We start from the raw sequence: 19,666 nt of genomic DNA, 5'->3' as shown, positions 1-19,666 counted from the left end.
TACAGTTTATCTTACAATTTTACTTGTTCATTATACCTCAGTAAGGCTCGGTAAGGAAAACAAAACAAAACAAAACAGGTGGCAGGCTGGAGACTCAAGAAGAGCCAGCATTTCAGTCTGAGTCTGAAGCAGAGAAGACCAAGGTTCCAGCTCAGCCGTTGGGCAGGCAGAGTTTAAACACAAAAACAAGCTAAGGGTTCCCTCTATTCTGGAAGCTCTGAGGCCCACAGTCCTTAATTTCCCCAGAGAAATGTGTCTTTTATTCAACCAACCTGTCTCCACCACCGAAGAAAACCGCCAGTGAAGAAATCAAGAACGACTAAAAAGGGGGGTCAGAGAATAACCACATTTTTTTTTATCTTTATGAAGATGTGTAAGGATAGTGAGGTGTTACAGGTCAAATGCATTCCAAAGGGCAACTCAATTTAGCAAAATTATTAACCTATGTAGTGCACTTAAGGAATTCTGTTAAACAGGAAATCAGGAGTGATGGTGCGCTCTGTAGAAGGCAGGTGGAGGAACGCGTTACCATGACAACAGCAGCCAGGAAGGCCGCAGCAGGCATCTTCTCTGCCTTCCAAACCGTACAGAGTCCCCGAAGTTGCTTCTGCAAACAGTAGCATTTGCTTTTAAAAAACATAATTTTCCTCTATACATGTGCCAGTCATTCCCCCATTTGCTCCCACTCCCAATCCCTGCAGTCTCTCCGCGCCCCCAAAAGCTGACCTCTAAGATTATACCCTAGCCTCCTCCTCCTTTGGCTTTGGATTGGGTTCAGCTAGTGGGAACCAGGGAGAGGACAGAGAAGGGGGAGGGTCTCTGCCCTCACTCCTCTGCTGCAGTACCAGCCACAGTTCTGGGCATATCTGTGGCTCCCCTTTACCTTTCAGGCCCAGGGGTAGAACGGCCTCCTACTGGTGCTCCCCAACGGTTGTCATGGTACCTTGACATCCTTACTAGGTTTCTGCACCCTGCCCCCACTCCTGTAAAGTCCTTTATGCAGCTTCTCCTCAAAAGTCCCATGTGAGGGTGTGTTTCCTGCCAGGACGCTGACTGACACACCCCCTGTATACTGTACCTCACACGCCTGCAAATTCAGAGGCAATCCTTGAGTGTTTATCAAGGGGACTGTCAACAGATAATCAAGGTGTATTCTCATGGGATCCTCTCAGCCCTCAAGTAAAACTCCACAAAACCTGATGTTATAATTCAATTTTTTATATACGAAAGGATGAGTCTTCCAACATTTATTCCACTGAATGAGTGCACAGCATTTTCATGAACTATCTCAGGGCTACATCAGTACAAAACAGTTTAAATTAGTAAAATAAAGCAGTTTCCAAAGGAAAATCATTGATTATTTCAGGGTGGATGTCACCACCGCTTGGGAACAGAGCACATAAGGCAGCAAGGTGGTTACTGCGTAACATGGGGACAGGCTACAAGATAACCATGTCCTTGTTTCCCAACACAGAGGCCCCTGGGCTTTCGGGCACCTCCCTCTCCAGGACACAAATGAGTGGAAATATGTCACCTTGTTTATGCTCATCTGTTGGGGTGACATTTCCATCTTGGTCACAGTGAGATACTCTGGAGCATGGCTTAGCCACCAGCCCTGTGCATATCTATCTGACCAAAAGATTCAGGGAGGACAGAGCAATGGGTGTAAGAAAGGGTGAAGCAGATAACCTTGCATGGCAAACACAGAATCAAATTCTCTACTCGTGGTCCAAGATGCCTTTTGTTTGGTCCACTGATTTTCTTCTTAACTTCCAAGTTACCCGGCCAATCAGAAGACCACAACAGGTAGGGCCTGGTTAACTACAAAAGCACACATGTACGAGTTGTGTGTGTGTGTGTTTTGTGTGTGTGTGGCAGGAAATGGAAGCTGGGCATGACCAGAGCCTGTACAGGCCACTGAGAGTTTTCTGGGGCTTTCGGGGAATGCTGCTGGGACATGCCCTTTGTCTTTTCTGCTCATCTGGAGAACACTTTTAAAACACCAGCAAGTTAAAAAACAAAACAATGTGAATCCTCTTTATGTGGATATCCTGGACACCTTCTCTTCTGTTCCCTCCAAGATGGTTGTAACTTCTGTATGACACTATTTTCCTTTAATAACAAAACTACCCGGAAGGCTCACAAAACAATGGCTGACAGTGCAGCCTTTTCAATATTCTACACAGCCCCTGCTAAGGCACCGCACACCAATTTTGTTTCGTATCACTGGCATGTGGCCTAAAGTTCTCACCATGTTTACCAACCCATCCCTGACATGCCCCAGGTACTGTGTGACCATCTACTGCTTGTGGACCATTCATTCCCCTTCTGAGAGACCCTTACGCCTCACTTCATGTTCTGCCACGACAGGGGGCTTGGTGTCACACAAGTGGCCTGAGTCAGGTTTAGAGTTCATCATGTTTGGCCTCCTGGTCTTTGAGTTTGAATTCTTCTGCCGTGACCTTCCCGTCTCCATTCCGGTCCTGGTTGGTGAACATATTCTTCACGATCATGTCAGCATCAAAACCAGGAGCGAGTTTCCCTTTGCCAGATGCCACCTGGGCATGAATGTACTCTGAGAACTGAAGAGAGGGAACAAGACAGGACATGAGATACAGCAGCTGAGCCTGGGCCTGAACAGAGCCTGAACAGAGCATCCCGAGGGCGATGGGGCTGGAATTGGGAGGCTGAGCTCACAAAACAGACACAATTTTATGAGCTACACAACCTGGTTTTGTTTTGGTTTTTTTTTTCCTCCAAATGCAGGTTAAAAACCCCTGACGAAGGACTCCAGGAGTCCCTGGGTTCCAGGCACCCAAAACACAGCAGCGATTGGAGCTATCCTTTCTTCCCTAATCAACACTTAGTTCTCCACCAAAGGCTAATCCCCTAACCATCCTGGCCTCTGGAACACTGCTGCCTGCACTCACTCATTCAATCATTCATTCATACAATAAAAACTTATCATCTACTGTGTGCTGAGCACCATCCAAGATCCTAGAGAGCCATCAATTAAAAAAAAGTCTGCCCTTGTAATTCTAGCATATCCTAGTAGGAAAGACACAATTAGAAAGGAACATTTAAAAAAAATAAGGAAATCCCATATTAAGTTAGAAAGTGAAGTGCTCTAGAAAACAAAAGAGTAGAGCCAAGCAAGGAAGATCCAGAGCACAGGCAGGGAGGAGGTTGAGGTCCCAATCCAACGGTCAGGGTAAAACCCTAGTGGAAAAGGGAGACCTGTGCAAAGGCTTGAGGGAAGGGAGGGAAGGAGCCAAACAGTTATCCAGGGCAGTGTCTTCTGAAGAGAGAGACAACTGGCGCAAAGGCCCAAGGAGGGTGCATGCCTGGTGGTGGTGGGGAGGAGCAGCTGGAGAGGAAGTTACAGTGACCAGGTCAGGGAGAACCTTTGTGCGGGCCTTTACAGGCCACTGTGAAGACTTTGGAAATGGGGGTCTTCTTCAGGGTTCTGAGACAAGGTGAGCCATGATCCAGTTTAAGTTTTAGAAGGCTCACTCTGGCTGCTGTGAGGGACAAGGGTGAAAGCAGGAAGACCTTCGTGGAGGTCCAAGCCAGACAGCAGGCACCGGACCACGATGCTATAGAGTGGAGATGGTAAGAAGTGGTCAGGCTCTGGATAAATTTTCAAGATAGAGCTAGAACGATTTCCTGCTGGATGAATTATAGCCTCTGTGAGAAAGAGGGGAGTCGAAGATGACTGAGTGCTCTCACCTGAGAGTTGCCATCAGAGGAGATGAGGAAGGCTTTGGGTGAAGCAAGACCAGGGGAAGGAAGTAGCAGGAGTTCAGAAAGTGAAGGTGTCTGGTGGGTAGTTAGATGTAGGAGTCTGAAGTAGAGAGAGAAGACTGGACCGGAGCTACAAGTTTGGATGTCACGGGGCTATGGATGGCAAAGCCACGGGACTGGTTGAGATCACCCAGGAAGTGATGTTAAGGTGGAGAAGAGAACAAGCTCAGGACTCAGGCTGGCGCACTCTGACATGAAGAGATCAGGGAGAAGATTCCTGAGAAGCACTGACCTGTGAGGGCGAAGGAAAACCAAGAAAGTGTGGTCTGGAAGCCAGGGAAAGAAGGCATCCTGCAAAGCAGCTGGCTTTGTCCACGTTCAAGGAGAGTGAGAAGTGACCACTGGCTGCAGCAACATGAAAGGCACCAGTCACCTTAGCAAGACCAGGTTCAGTGACATGGAGGGACAAATGACTAACAGGAGTGGGTTTAAAAGAGTTTTGCCATTTTTGCTGTGAAGAGAGCAAAGAAATAAAAGAAATGGAAAGATGCACCAAGAGAAGGGAAGAGAAGAGCATGTGAACCACCCAATAGCCAGGAAAATGCGACTGATGTCAGAGAGAAAGTGGAGAAGGCTGGACCCCTGTCCTTGACTAAGCAGATACAGAACAGGCAGAGTCGTGGAATTTAGCAGGGTGTGACAGGACAGACCACTCTACTGCCCAGCTCCACGAAGGGGCGTTTGCTACAGAAGAAAACACCCAGCACCTAGATGATCAAGACCAGGATATGCATCCTGGCTCAAACCACTGGGTAGCTGTGTGACCCTGGGCAAGCCATTTACCTTCTCTGTGCACAGCTGCTGCTTCTGAAACAGGGATGATGACTACATGGCTGCCACAAGGGTCAGGCAAGATAATACATGTGAAAAACTCTTGGCATAATGCAGGCACACAGTGAGCACCCAGGAACTGAGAATTGAATTGTGAGCCCTGGAATCAAGCCCCGTACCTCTCAGGGCTTCAGTTTCTTCAAAAAGGAACTGTGAGCTTCAATTTAGAGTGTGTGTATAGAAGTGTTTGGCACACGAGCGTGTGCAGGTTACCATCATGGCAAGAAATAGGCACAGGTGTGTCCTCCTCACTCTAGGAAGGTTTCACATTCAGAATGGACCCCTGCCCCGATAAGGCTCCCCGGGCTCCTTTAGTCCCGCTTTCCTTCAAAGGTCAGTTACCTCTTCGAGGAGGACTTCTCCATTACCATCCTTGTCGATTTCTTCAAAGAGGTTGGGTGACACCTCGCCATTCCATATGAACATGTACCCCTCAGGCAGACCAGCCACGAGCTCCAGCAGCTCAATGTCAAACACCAAGACGGCGCTGCCGGGCACTTCTCCATCTGCCTCACCAACAAGGGAAGAGACAGTGTTATACCACCAGACAGCGGGCATGCCCATCTCAACCTCCCTCCCCCGACCCAGGGTTCCAACTGCCTCCCGGGTGGCAAGCATTTCTTGTGAGAGCAAGAAAGTTCCACACCAGCAAGAGGTTTTTTCCAAACTGTAGGTAGTGACCATTAGTGGGTCATGAAATCCGTTTACAGGATGGTGACCAGCATTTTTTTTAATTAAAGAATAGAATAGATACGGGTACACTGCACCTCTTAAGAAGTTTTTATTTGAGAGAGAGAGGAAGACAGAGAAGAGTGTGTGTGCGCACATGCAGGCGGAGGGGCAGAGGGAGAAGAAGAGAATCTCAAGCAGACTCCCCACCGAGTGCAGAGCCCAAAGTGGGGCTCGATCCCATGAGTCATGAGATCATGACCTGAGCCACAGCCAGGAGTCAGATGCTTAACCGACTGAGCCACCCGGGTGCCCCCATGAAATTTATTTCTTACTGTATGTCTTGGTGAAGAAGTTTGAAAGCCACTACTAGAAACTATAGTTGTAAAACTTTTGAATAAATCCTACAGCAGAACCTTAAGAATAATACAGTATGCCTTAAAATCCTGATCTAAGATATGACTATAATAACAAATTTATGAGCAGTATATACAGTATGAGCCCAAAAGAAATTATATAAGCATATGAATATATATATATACATACACATATATAATACGTCTTATTTGAAATTATTATATATTATAAATACTTATATATCCCATGGTCTGATAGGGTACACATTTTTTTTTAAGTGTTTCTTCTTGGATTGGGGAGACTAGCAGGCAGTTGTGGGGCTTATTTTGTTTTGTTTTGTTTTGTTTTAAATAAGCTCCACTACACCCAACATGGGGCTCAAACTCACGACCCTGAGAACAAGAGTAACATGCTCCTTGGGCTGAGCCAAAAAGTAAAATTGTGAAAAAGAGAAAATCAACCCAAAGTAGATACGTATCTTTTATAAGTTAGCACTTCCCATCTCCAGAGAGTAGGAGCATAAAACATTGAAGAAGATGGGGTTCCCAAATCCCCTACGTGTAGGACTCATTTTGGCCCAAATCATGAAGTCAACCATACCAGCTGTGAGGGCAAGGTAAAGCCAGTATTTCCGAACTTGACACTCATCTCTTCCGAAAGGAAATCTTCATGGATAGCTTACAGGTTCAGGAGAAGTGAAAAGCAAAGGCCGGTAGCATTCCACTGTCCCAGGAACCTGTTCCAGAAGGAAGCCTCAGCTTCACTTAACACAAATCACTAGGAAAGCTCCTTCAGGGACATTTCCCACACATGAGTTTAAAGACCCAAGGCGTTTTTTCACAGAAACTCCTGCTTTCTTAAGGAGGTGCAGGGCATTAACACTGAATTCACGGGACTCTTTAAACAAAGATGCTAAATTTAAGTATTAACTCATGACATTATTATATTATCATGTGTTATAGTATTAATATTATATTAGATATACAATAAACACATTTTAATTATATAAATTGTATAATATTATGATTATATATTCTAATATTAACTGATTAGTATTAATTCTAAACCCACAGATTCTTTGGGTTTTTTTTTTAAAGATTTTATTTATTTGAGAGAGAGCATGAGAGAGAGAGAGAGAGCACATGAGAGGCGGGGAGAGTCAGAGGGAGAAGCAGGCTCCCCGCTGAGCAGGGAGCCCGATGTGGGACTCGATCCCGGGACTCCAGGATCATGACCTGAGCCAAAGGCAGCCGCTTAGCCGACTGAGCCACCCAGGCGCCCCATCTTTGGGTTTTAAATGGAAGAAGCATACTGTGGTTCTAAATATGGTGCCCCCCCAAAAGCACAACATTCAGACTGTGACCATGCCCCAACACCCTGTAATGCTGTTTGTTGCTTACTCACCCACACCAGCCTCCCCATAGCCAAGGTGGGGTGGAACGACCACTGTCCGTTTCTCGCCAACGCACATCTCTCTGAGACCCATATCCATTCCCAACACAACTTGTCCAGATCCCAAAACAATATTATATGTCTTGCCTAAATTCCACCTGAAAAGGAAAGAGAAGAGTCCCCGGTTAGGTCAGCAACCCATTGGTAGTTGAGAGTGTTTTCATGAGAACACATCTACATCTCTTCTGTGATCTTTCTGCCAAAAATACAAAACCCTTGTCTAATCAGGAGAAAACATCAGACAAGCCCCAATTGAGAAACGTTCTGCAAAATAATGAATGTGTAATCTTCAAAAGTGTCAAGAAAATAAAGGGAAGTCCAAGGAGCCATTCCAGAGCATTGGAACATATTGAATGGGATCCTTTTGCTATAAAAGACCTTATGGGAACAACTGGCAAAACCTAGGTGGGGTCTGAGGATGAAAAGATAGTAACATACCAGTGTTAACTTTGTGGTTATAAAGTGTGTGTTGAATTATGCAGGAGCATGTCCACGTTTGTAGGAAAGGTGCACGAATGTACTCAGGGATGATGGGACATCATGGTGGCAACCCACTTCTCAATGATTCCAGGGAAAAGGAAGTCCTTTGGACTGCTCTTACAACTTTTCTCTGTATTTTAATCAATACCCCTGGGGTAAGGAATTTTCATGAGAATTCGAAAAACACATAATAAAGACCCTGGGTTTCAGATTTAGCAAGACCTGAGTTTGGATCTTGCTTCTGCCACTTAATTGGACCTTGAGAAATAAAATCCATTTCCTCATCTAGAAACCAGAGACAGTAAGAGCCATCTCACAGGGGTGTTCTTCTAAAGAGTAAATAATAAGTCTGCTGGCAGCCAGGAGAACAAGCATAAAGAGCTCAGTAAGTGGATGGCCTTGAGGCTGTGAAGTGCTGATGTCTGTAATAGTTCTTGACTTTTAGAAAAGTAACTGAAAGTTTAACTTGAGCCATGGTTGAAATTATCCTTGATGTCCACCGTCCCGGGGAAATCCACATAAATGAAAGTTGGGGCTCCATCACCTCGGTTGCTACTGAAAATAAATCTCTTCCCAAACGCATGGCACTACTGCTTTCTACCACTTCCTAAAGACGAACAATGGAGCTATTCTTCAACAGCAAGGAAGAAAAGCCTCCCCGGTATCTTGGAGTCCCCTTGATGCCCGTTACCAGGTGGCGACAGCGTGGAAGGCGCAGCCCCTTTGGGTCACTTCCCCTCATCAGGCTTCCCAGCCTGCCCTGGGGGCAGGGCTACCGCCACCTTCCCTTCTGAAACTGGTTCCCAGGCCCAGGCTGGTTGTGAGGCACCCACAAACCAAAACAGGGTTTGCATTTGTCCTACCTGGGACGAAACCAAAACAAAGCCAACTCTGGCACTGGCTGCCTTGGCCCAAGGCCTGTGGGAGGGAGCAGGATGTCCTCTGTCCCGCCTCCCACACAATTCCTCCTTTGTCAGCAGCACAGAGACACCCGCACACTGCCTTCCTCCAGGGACCCTGGGGACCGCCCATGGGACTACTCCGTTTCCAAGCCTTACAGAATAGTCAAAACCTCATTTAGTCGTCAAATAACAAAGGTTTATTCTTCTGCTCTGAGGCCAATATAAACACACACAAACATTGTGCTTTCATGTATCACCTCCGAATGCCCCACTAATTCTTCTTCCTCGGATCAACTATTTATTTATTGATTGATTCATTTATTTATATTGATTATTGATTATTGATTATTGATTGATTGCCAGTTGTTCTCCGACATTCTCCTCATTCCTTCTCCGCCTCCCCGGCTTCCCATCCACTGCAAGCCTCCTGCTGCCCACTTGCAGGCCACCCTCTCTGGCTCTTCGCCCACATTTCCCCTCCATCCTCTCAGCAGCCGGCGTATCTTGTGCTGATGAGAGGTGCCCACAGCGTCACCCGCCTCCTTGTTTACAGAGCCCGTGGAAGGCTTGGGGTGGGAGCAGTCTCATCTTCCTCTCCCACACACAGGAGGCAAACACCCACCATACATCCTATTTTCCCATTATTCTGAAGCTTACACCCAGAACAGAGCAGCGGGGATGCCAGATGTTACTCTTCAGTGCAGATTTACACGGAACACAAATGACTCCCATGGTCTAGAATGGAGTCTGATAAGAGGAAGGAACATCACGTGGCTCCTGGAGACTCTGCAGGAATGTTATGAATCCACCAAACATTAGAAGGCAGGAAGGCTGATTCTCCCCACCCTCCACGAGAAGCATATCCTGAACCCACTGAGAAGCAATTCCTTTGTTCATTTTCCACCCCCACTTCCCCTCACCCCCGCCCCAGAGTAAGAGCACCAGACAAGAACATGAACATTAGCAAGAGCAGTGACAGCAAGCCATTGACCTTACAGACTATTCTAAACTTGTGGACCCTAAGCTCACTTGATCCCCCAAGCAACAAGCCATGCTTCTTCTACGCTGCCCTCCAAAGGCTTCTAATATTAATGCAAGGAGGTTTGCTGTAAAGCAGGTCCTTGTAAATCCGAGCTCCGGAAGCTAGTACATAGTTCAATGATTCTATAACGCACATACTTTCACATTTTAACATCTCTGTAATTGTGATACACTTTATGATTAGCAGCATGTTAATTTGGGGGCAGCGTTTTTTCTTTCTTAGAGATACATAAAGTGATGCTTTTAATAATCAACACATTTTAGAAAAACACTAAATGCATTAAAATACAGGATCTCGTAGCACCAGAGAGAATGCTCTGAAGAACATGTCCCTAGGGCTCCGTCTCCATGTCTGGCTCTTGCCAGCCGCCCCCCCTTCAACAATGTCACCAGAGAGGGGCAGGTGGGAGGGAGAGAAGGCCCTCCTCATGCAGCATAAATGCAGCAACACATATTTATATGAAGCCCTTCTTTCTCCCCAGCCCAAACTTAGGAATCTAAGTCAGGCTCAGTACGAAAATGGATATACTTATATAGACATATAAAGGAAGGCTGAAAATGTTTCTTTCCCAGAGAAGAGAATATTTTACTTACAATTACATCTAAAGACTCAGAAACATAAGAAGCAAGCTCCTTTTTACCAAAATTGGCCAATGATACTAGTTTTTACTGTTGATTCCTACTAATAATATTTCAGATTCATCTCAATCAATTAACATTTATAAAATTCTTCCTTGGGGCGCCTGGGTGGCTCAGTCGTTAAGCTTTTGGCTCAGGTCATGATCTCAGGGTCCTGGGATCGAGCCCCACATCGGGCTCCCTGCTCGGCGGGAGGCCTGCTTCTCCCTCTCCCACTCCCCCTGCTTGTGTTCCCTCTCTTGCCGTGTCTCTCTCTGTCAAATAAATAAAAATAAAATCTTTAAAAAATAATAAATAAGTAAAAATAAAATGCTCTCTTTGTGCTATGCTCTAGGCTAGGTGTAAGGAATGAAAATATGAATAAACATGTTGGGTTTCTCTAAGGTATTCAGACCAGCAAGAGAGACAGAAACAAAAATAAATACGTTTTGCTAATAAAAATAATAACTTAAAACATTATGAGACACAGAAGTGGGAGCAGCTGATTCTTCCTAGGAATTAAAGAAAGACTTTGCAAAAAGGGAGGACATTTTAGCCTGGGCAGAAGTTGGCCAGAAGGAAGGGTTTAAGCAGTGCACATCTTGCACCACTGCACATGGCAGCTCTATGAGGCAAAAAAAATGGGCCCTAACAGAAAATGAGATCAGTCAAGCAGAGCAGAGCTGACAAATACAGCCTGATGTGCCAGACTGCAGAGCTTGTAATGTTCCTGTGGGTTAATTTTTAAAGACAGCAGTCAGAAGATGACATCTGTTTTTCAGAAAGACAATTTCACAGTGAGGAAGCATGGAGAGAAAAGCTCTCAACCAGGACCTGATGAAAAGCAAAGGAGAATCCTGGGAACCTATGGCTGTTATCCTCCAGGCTTATGCCCCTACTGTCCCCAGTGGCCCTTACGTGGAATCCAGCAGAGTCCCATCCAGAAGCGAGGCATTGTAGTGATACTTGAGGTAATCCCCCTTCTTACTCAGCACGGAGCAGTCAGGGGGCTTGTAGTGGGAGATGATGCTGATGGAGTCGGAAGGGTTGTGGAAGTCAATCACATGGATGTCAAACACCAGCACGGCTGAACCAGGGATGTTCCCTAAAGGTCAGACACAGGAAATTAATGAGTCCTCCAAGCGGTAGCACGCGTACCTCCCCAGTGTCACCAGGGATGTCCCCGCAGACCTCCAGTGAGAAACTCAGGAGACCTAGACAGGAAAACCTAGAGAATACTGGGAAACTGAAGCTGGAAGGGCCATTAGAAGTAACCTGACCCTCATGAGGAAACTGAGGCACAGATTTGCCCAGGGTCACGCAGTCAGTTAAGAACAGAGTTTGGACTACAATTCAAGAGGATAGCTACTGCCCATGGGATCACTGAGCTTGAAAGATGTATGGCTGAGTTCCTCACAGATGAGGAAACTAAACTCAGCCACATTAAGGCTCACCTGGCTCCTACAGAAGAGGTAAGATGAGAAAATCTGCTGCAGAGTGAAAAATCACTCCAGTCCCCCATCACTGTGCAAGAGAAACTAAAATAACAGAAACTTCACAGGGGAGAAACTCCTAGCCAAAACTGGCCCATATACTCCCCTTATGATATAGTACACCTAACAATTGATAAAAGTACTTTTACAACACACCCTATCTCATCTACACAAAATTAGTATACTTTTCTTTTCCATCATCTCCACTTTTAAAAACATTACCTCACATCTGAATAATGTTTTACAGTTTACAAAGGTATTTTTCACATACACTCTCATGGTTTTTTTTTTATTTTTTTTATTGTTATGTTAATCACCATATATTACATCATTAGTTTTTGATGCAGTGTTCCATGATTCATTGTTTGTTCATAACACCCAGTGCTCCATGCAGAACGTGCCCTCCTCAATACCCATCACCAGGCTGACCCATCCCCCCACCCCCCTACCCTCTAGAACCCTCAGTTTGTTTTTCAGAGTCCATCATCTCTCATGGTTCGTCTCCCCCTCTGACATACTCCCCTTTTCTTCCTCTCCTGTTATCTTCTTCTTTTCCTTTTTTCTTAAAATATGTTGCGTTATTTGTTTCAGAAGTACAGATCTGTGATTCAACAGTCTTGCACAATTCACAGCGCTCACCGTAGCACATACCCTCCGCAATGTCTAACACCCAGCCATCCCATCCCTCCCACCCCCAACCACTCCAGTAACACTCAGTTTGTTTCCTGAGATTAAGAATTCCTCATATCAGTGAGGTCATGTGATACATGTCTTTCTCTGATTGACTTATTTCACTCAGCATAACACCCTCCAGTTCCATCCACGTCGTTGCAAATGGCAAGATCTCATTCCTTTTGATGGCTGCATAATATTCCATTGTGTATATATACCACTTCTTCTTTATCCATTCATCTGTCGATGGGCATCTTGGCTCTTTCCACAGTTTGGCTATTGTGGACATTGCTGCTATAAACATTGGGGTACACGTACCCCTTCAGGTCCCTACATTTGTATCTTTGTGGTAAATACCCAGTAGTGCAATTGCTGGATCGAACGGTAGCTCTAATTTCAACTGTTTGAGGAACCTCCATACTGTTTTCCAGAGGGGTTGCACCAGCTTGCATTCCCACCAACAGTGTAGGAGGGTTCCCCTTTCTCCACATCCCCGCCAACATCTGTCGTTCCCTGACTTGTTAATTTTAGCCATTCTGACGGGTGTGAGGTGGTATCTCATTGAGGTTTTGAATTGGATTTCCCTGATGCCGAGCGATGTTGAGCACTTTTTCATGTGCCTGTTGGCCATTTGAATGTCTTCTTTGAAGAAATGTCTGTTCATGTCTTCTGCCCATTTCTTGATTGGATTATTTGTTCTTTGGGTGTTGAGTTTGATAAGTTCTTTATAGATTTTGGATACTAGCCCTTTATCTGATATGTCGTTTGCAAATATTTTCTCCCATTCTGTCGGTTGTCTTTTGGTTTTGTGGACTGTTTCTTTTGCTGTGCAAAAGCTTTTTATCTTGATGAAATCCCAATAGTTCATTTTTGCCCTGGCTTCCCTTGCCTTTGGCGATGTTTCTAGGAAGAAGTTGCTGCGGCTAAGGTCGAAAAGGTTGCTACCTGTGTTCTCCTTTAGGATTTGGATGGACTCCTGTCTCACATTTAGGTCTTTCAACCATTTGGAGTCTATTTTTGTGTGTGGTGTAAGGAAATGGTCCAGTTTCATTCTTCTGCATGTGGCTGTCCAATTTTCCCAACACCATTTGTTGAAGAGACTGTCTTTTTGCCATTGGACATTCTTTCCTGCTTTGTCAAAAATAAGTTGACCATAGAGTTGAGGGTCCATTTCTGGGCTCTCGATTCTGTTCCATTGATCTATGTGTCTGTTTTTGTGCCAGTACCATACTGTCTTGATGATGACAGCTTTGTAATAGAGCTGGAAGTCCGGAATTGTGATGCCGCCAGCTTTGCTTTTCTTTTTCAGTATTCCTCTGGCTATTCGGGGTCTCTTCTGGTTCCATACAAATTTTAGGATTATTTGTTCCATTTCTTTGAAAAAAGTGGATGGTATTTTGATGGGGATTGCATTGAATGTGTAGATTGCTCTAGGTAGCATTGACATCTTCACAATGTTGATTCTCCCAATCCATGAGCATGGAACGTTTTTCCATTTCTTTGTGTCTTCTTCAATTTCTTTCATGAGTATTTTATAGTTTTCTGAGTATAGATCCTTTGCCTCTTTGGTTAGATTTATTCCTAGGTATCTAATGGTTTTGGGTGCAATTGTAAATGGGATAGACTCCTTGATTTGTCTCTCTTCTGTCTTGTTGTTGGTGTATAGGAATGCCACTGATTTCTGTGCATTGATTTTATATCCTGCTACTTTACTGAATTCCTGTATGAGTTCTAGCAGTTTTGGGGTGGAGTCTTTTGGGTTTTCCACGTACAGTATCATATCATCTGCAAAGAGTGAGAGTTTGACTTCCTCTTTGCCGATTTGGATGCCTTTGATTTCTTTTTGTTGTCTGATTGCTGTGGCTAGGACTTCTAATACTATGTTGAATAGCAGTGGTGAGAGTGGACATCCCTGCCGCGTTCCTGACCTTAGGGGAAAGGCTCTCAGCCTTTCCCCATTGAGAATGATACTCGCTGTAGGTTTTTCATAGATGGCTTTTATGATATTGAGGTATGTACCCTCTATCCCTATCCTCTGAAGAGTTTTGATCAAGAAAGGATGTTGTACTTTGTCAAATGCTTTTTCTGCATCTATTGAGAGGATCATATGATTCTTGTTCTTTCTTTTGTTAATGTATTGTATCACGTTGATTGATTTGCGGATGTTGAACCAGCCTTGCAGCCCAGGAATAAATCCCACTTGGTCATGGTGAATAATCCTTTTAATGTACTGTTGGATCCTATTGGCTAGTATTTTGGTGAGAATTTTTGCATCCATGTTCATAAAGGATATTGGTCTGTAATTCTCTTTTTTGATGGGGTCTTTGTCTGGTTTTGGGATCAAGGTAATGCTGGCCTCATAAAATGAGTTTGGAAGTTTCCCTTCCATTTCTATTTTTTGGAACAGTTTCAGGAGAATAGGTATTAATTCTTCTTGAAATGTCTGATAGAATTCCCCTGGGAAGCCATCTGGCCCTGGGCTTTTGTTTCTTGGGAGATTTTTGATGACTGTTTCAATTTCCTTAGTGGTTATAGGTCTGTTCAGGTTTTCTATTTCTTCCTGGTTCAATTTTGGTAGTTGATACATCTCTAGGAATGCACCCATTTCTTCCAGGTTATCTAATTTGCTGGCATAGAGTTGCTCATAATATGTTCTTATAATTGTTTGTATTTCTTTGGTGTTGGTTGTGATCTCTCCTCTTTCATTCATGATTTTGTTGATTTGGGTCATTTCTCTTTTCTTTTTGATCAGTCTGGCCAGGGGTTTATCAATCTTGTTAATTCTTTCAAAGAACCAGCTCCTAGTTTCGTTGATCTGTTCTACTGTTCTTTTGGTTTCTAGTTCATTGATTTCTGCTCTGATCTTTATGATTTCTCTTCTCCTGCTGGGTTTAGGCTTTATTTGCTGTTCTTTCTCCAGCTCCTTTAGGTGTAGGGTTAGGTTGTGTATTTGAGACCTTTCTTGTTTCTTGAGAAAGGCTTGTATTGCTATATACTTTCCTCTCAGGACTGCCTTTGCTGTATCCCAAAGATTTTGAACAGTTGTGTTTTCATTTTCATTGGTTTCCATGAATTTTTTTAATTCTTCTTTAATTTCTTGGTTGACCCATTCATTCTTTAGTAGGATGCTCTTTAGCCTCCATGTATTTGAGTTCTTTCCGACTTTCCTTTTGTGGTTGAGTTCTAGTTTCAAAGCATTGTGGTCTGAAAATATGCAGGGAATGATCCCAATCTTTTGGTACCGATTGAGACCTGATTTGTGACCTAGGATGTGATCAATTCTGGAGAATGTTCCATGGGCACTAGAGAAGAATGTGTATTCCGTTGCTTTGGGATGGAATGTTCTGAATATGTCTGTGAAGTCCATTTGGTCCAGTGTGTCATTTAAAGTCTTTATTTCCTTGTTGATCTTTTGCTTAGATGATCTGTCCATTTCAGTCAGGGGGGTGTTAAAGTCCCCCACTATTATTGTATTGTTGTCAATGTGTTTCTTTGCTTTTGTTATTAATTGCCTTATATAATTGGCTGCTCCCATGTTCGGGGCATAGATATTTACAATTGTTAGATCTTCTTGTTGGATAGACCCTTATAGTGTCCTTCCTCATCTCTTATTACAGTCTTTGTTTTAAAATCTAGTTTGTCTGATATAAGGATTGCCACCCCAGCTTTCTTTTGGTGTCCATTAGCATGGTAAATGGTTTTCCACCCCCTCACTTTCAATCTGGGGGTGTCTTTGGGTCTAAAATGAGTCTCTTGCAGACAGCATATTGATGGGTCTTGTTTTTTAATCCAATCTGATAGCCTGTGTCTTTTGATTGGGGCATTGAGCCCATTTACATTCAGGGTAACTAGTGAAAGGTATGAATTTAGTGCCATTGTGTTACCTGTAAGGTGACTGTTAACTGTCTGTTGTCTGTGTTCGTTTCTGCTCTTTGCTGCTTTTAGGTTCTCTCTTTGCTTAGAGGACCCCTCTCAATATTTCTTGGAGGGCTGGTTTCGTGTTTGCAAATTCCTTTAGTTTTTGTTTGTTCTGGAAGCTTTTTATCTCTCCTTCTATTTTCAGTGATAGCCTAGCTGGATATTGTATTCTTGGCTGCATATTTTTCTCGTTTAGTGCTCTGAAGATATCTTGCCAGTCCTTTCTGGCCTGCCAGGTCTCTGTGGATAGGTCTGTTGCCAATCTAATGTTTCTACCATTGTAGGTTACATATCTCTTCTCCCGAGCTGCTTTCAGGATTTTCTCTTTGTCTCTGAGACTCGTAAGTTTTACTATTAGATGTCGGGGTGTTGACCTATTTTTATTTATTTTGAGAGGGGTTCTCTGTGCCTCCTGGATTTTAATTCCTGTTTCCTTCCTCACATTAGGGAAGTTTTCTGCTATAATTTGCTCCAATATACCTTCTGCCCCCCCCCTCTCTTCTTCTTCTTCTGGGATCCCAATTATTCTAATGTTGTTTCATCTTATCGTATCACTTATCTCTCGAATTCTGTCCTCGTGATCCTGTAGTTGTTTCTCTCTCTTTTTCTCAGCCTCTTTATTTTCCATCATTTGGTCTTCTATATCGCTGATTCTTTCTTCTGCCTCATTTATCCTAGCAGTTAGTGCCCCCATTTTGGATTGCACCTCATCAATAGCCTTTTTGATTTCAATTTGGTTAGATTTTAGTTCTTTTCTTTCTCCAGAAAGGGTTTCTCTAATAACTTCCACGCTTTTTTCAAGCCCAGCTAGTATCTTTAAAGTCATGATTCTGAACTCTAGGTCCGACATCATACTAATGTCTGTATTGAGTAGGTCCCTGGCTGAAGGTACTACCTCTTGTTCTTTTTGCTGAGGTGATTTCTTTCGTCTTGTCATTTTGTCCAGAGGAGAATAGATGAATGAGAGAACGAAATGCTAACAGGTTTACAACGTCCCCAGCAAATATACTGTATACAAATCAGAAAAGACCTGAAACCAGGGGAAAAGAAAGGGAAAGAAAGAAAAAAGAAAGAGAAAAAAGAAAAAAAAAAAAGATAAAAACAAAAACAAAACAATACAAAAAAAGCAGAATATGATCAAATATGATCAGGCTAGTGCATAGATCAGTGCCACACACTAGATTTTGGGCGTATTTTGGTCTGTTAGAAAAAAGTGCCTCCTAAAATTTTAAAGGAAGAAAGACATATATGTACAAAATAAGGGTTGATACAATGAAGGGATGGAAGATGACTGTAAAGATGAAAATTATAAAAGGTTTTATAAAAGGACTTGGTAAGATAAGTTGTTTGAAAAAAGAAAGAAGATTTAAGAAAAGAAAAAAAAAAGGAAAAAGGGAGAGAATGTGATCAGGCAGGAGACTAGAACAAAGCCATACACTAGTGATTTAGGGTATATTTTGATCTGTTAGAAGAAACTGTACCTCAAAATTTTAAAGAGAGAACAACTTATATATATATGCCAAAAATAAGGGTAACTACTATGAAGGGATAAAATATGACTCTAAAAATGAAAAATGAAAAATTTTTTTTTTTAAAAAAGGGATTGATAAGATGTTGGTTAAAAAAGGAAAAAGAAAAATAAAAAAAAAACAGTCAACAAAAATTAACTTTGATGAAATAATGAATCATGGTAAAAAAAAAAAAAAAAAAAAAAGCCATGAATCTATGTGCAGTATTCCCCTAGCGCTGGAGTTCTCCCGTTCTCCTTGATCGATCAACTTGGTCTTGGCTTGCTGGCTGTTTGTGCTGATCTTCTGGGGGAGGGGCCTGTTGCTGTGGTTTCCAAATGTCTTTGCCGGAGGCGGAATTGCCCCGCCCTTGTCGGTCCGGGCTAAGGAAGCTGCTCCGGTTTGCTCTCAGGAGCTTTTGTTCCCTGCAAGCTCTCCGTACAGCCTTGGAGGACCAGGGCAGAAATGGTGGCCTCCCAATCTCCACCCGGAGGAGCTGAGAACTCGGGGCCCCGCTCCTCAGTGTGCCCCCAGAGAAAAGCAGTCACTTCCGTGTCCCCGGTCTCTGGCCGCACTCCGGGCTCACCCGGCCTGTGACCGAGCGTTGCTATCTCTGGCACCCGACCCCACGCAGAGTCTCCAAACCCAGCAGATCCCTGCAGTGCGTTCCCGCACCACTCCTCCCCGGGAAGGAAGGGGAGTCTCCCCGGATCTGCCGCCTGCTGGGTCCCTGCTGGAGGAGCCGTGCCCCGACTGGGCCGCAGATCACAGTTTATGGCAACCCCGAGCTGAGAGCCCGCGACTCTGCTCCGTCTCTGCAGCCGGCTTCCCCGCTCCGATACCTGGGAGCTCTGGCGCACTCAGGCACCCCCGGTCTCTCTGTGACCCCAAGGGTCCTGAGACCCCACTATCCCGCGAGGGTTCCACCCCCCGCTTAGCCACTGCAGCGACGTCCCTCCACGGAGCCAACTTCTTAAAAGGTCCGATTTTGTGCTCCGCGGCTCTAGCACTTGCCAGAAGCGGCCGGCGGAGGCCCCTCCCCCACCGTCTATCCTCCCGAATATCGCCTCGGATTCACTTCTCCGCACGTCCTACCTTCCAGAAAGTGGTCACTTTTCTGTTCAGAGAGTTGTTGCTACTCTCTTCTTTGGTCTCCTGTTGAGTTCGTAGGTGTTCAGAATGGTTTGATCCCTATTCAGCTGAATTCCTGAGACCAGACGAAATCTAGGTCTCCTACTCCTCCGCCATCTTGCTCCGCCCCCTACACTCTCATGTTTTTAAAGATTTTATTTTTAAGTAATCTCCACACCCAATGGGAGCTTGAACTCCCAACCCCAAGATCAAGAGCCGCATGCTCTGCCGACTGAGCCAGCCAGGCGCCCCTACACTCTCTCATTAAATCCCTGCAGCTACCTTGTGGGGGATTACCATAAATCCAGGATTAGCAGATGCTCCATGAATTTAATGACCACTTCTCAGGGGGCCGGAGAGGGGCAGGGGGACACCTTAAACATATGCATCCGTGGTTAAACACACCCCTAGACCATTTCAGAGAAGCTTAAATGTAAAATCTTTGTAAATAGTATTACTTACGGGGTGCCTGGGTGGCTTGGTCAGTTAAGGATCTGACTCGGTTTTAGCACAGGTCATGCTTTCATGGGTTGTAGGATCGAGCCCCACTTAGGGCTCCATGCTCAGCGAGGAGTCTGCTTGAGATTCTCGTTCTCTCTCAGCCCCTCCCCACCCCCCCCCAGCTTGCAGGTGTGCTCTCTCTCCAAAATAAGTAAATAAATCGTTTTTAAAAAATTAGTGTTACTTAGGGGCGCCTGGGTGGCTCAGTCAGTTAAGTGGCTGCCTTCAGCTTGGGTCATGATCTCAGGGTCCTGGGATCGAGCCCCACGTCCAGCTTCCTGCTCAGCAG

The 19,666-nt window shown here is 44.5% G+C and overlaps 1 protein-coding gene across 2 annotated transcripts in view; it reads right to left on the bottom strand.

Annotated features, from left to right (window-relative positions):
• FKBP9 (FKBP prolyl isomerase 9) overlaps positions 1-19,666 on the bottom strand; it is a 43,181-nt gene continuing 23,515 nt past the window's right edge. For both annotated transcript variants that reach the window (XM_025873111.2, XM_025873112.2), the window contains exons 7-10: positions 11,073-11,259; positions 7,066-7,211; positions 4,978-5,141; positions 1-2,582 (exon numbers count right to left, since the gene is read on the bottom strand). In XM_025873111.2, coding sequence (XP_025728896.1) covers positions 2,406-2,582; positions 4,978-5,141; positions 7,066-7,211; positions 11,073-11,259 — 674 coding nt within the window. In that variant the 3' untranslated portion in view covers positions 1-2,405. The remainder of the gene's footprint in view (positions 2,583-4,977; positions 5,142-7,065; positions 7,212-11,072; positions 11,260-19,666) is intronic.

The sequence above is a fragment of the Callorhinus ursinus genome, unplaced genomic scaffold, assembly GCF_003265705.2.
Source record: "Callorhinus ursinus isolate GAN/ISIS: 27379988/994484 unplaced genomic scaffold, GSC_fseal_2.0 scaffold12, whole genome shotgun sequence".
Classification (NCBI taxonomy): domain Eukaryota; kingdom Metazoa; phylum Chordata; class Mammalia; order Carnivora; family Otariidae; genus Callorhinus; species Callorhinus ursinus.
This window is presented reverse-complemented; position numbering and strand designations above follow the sequence as displayed.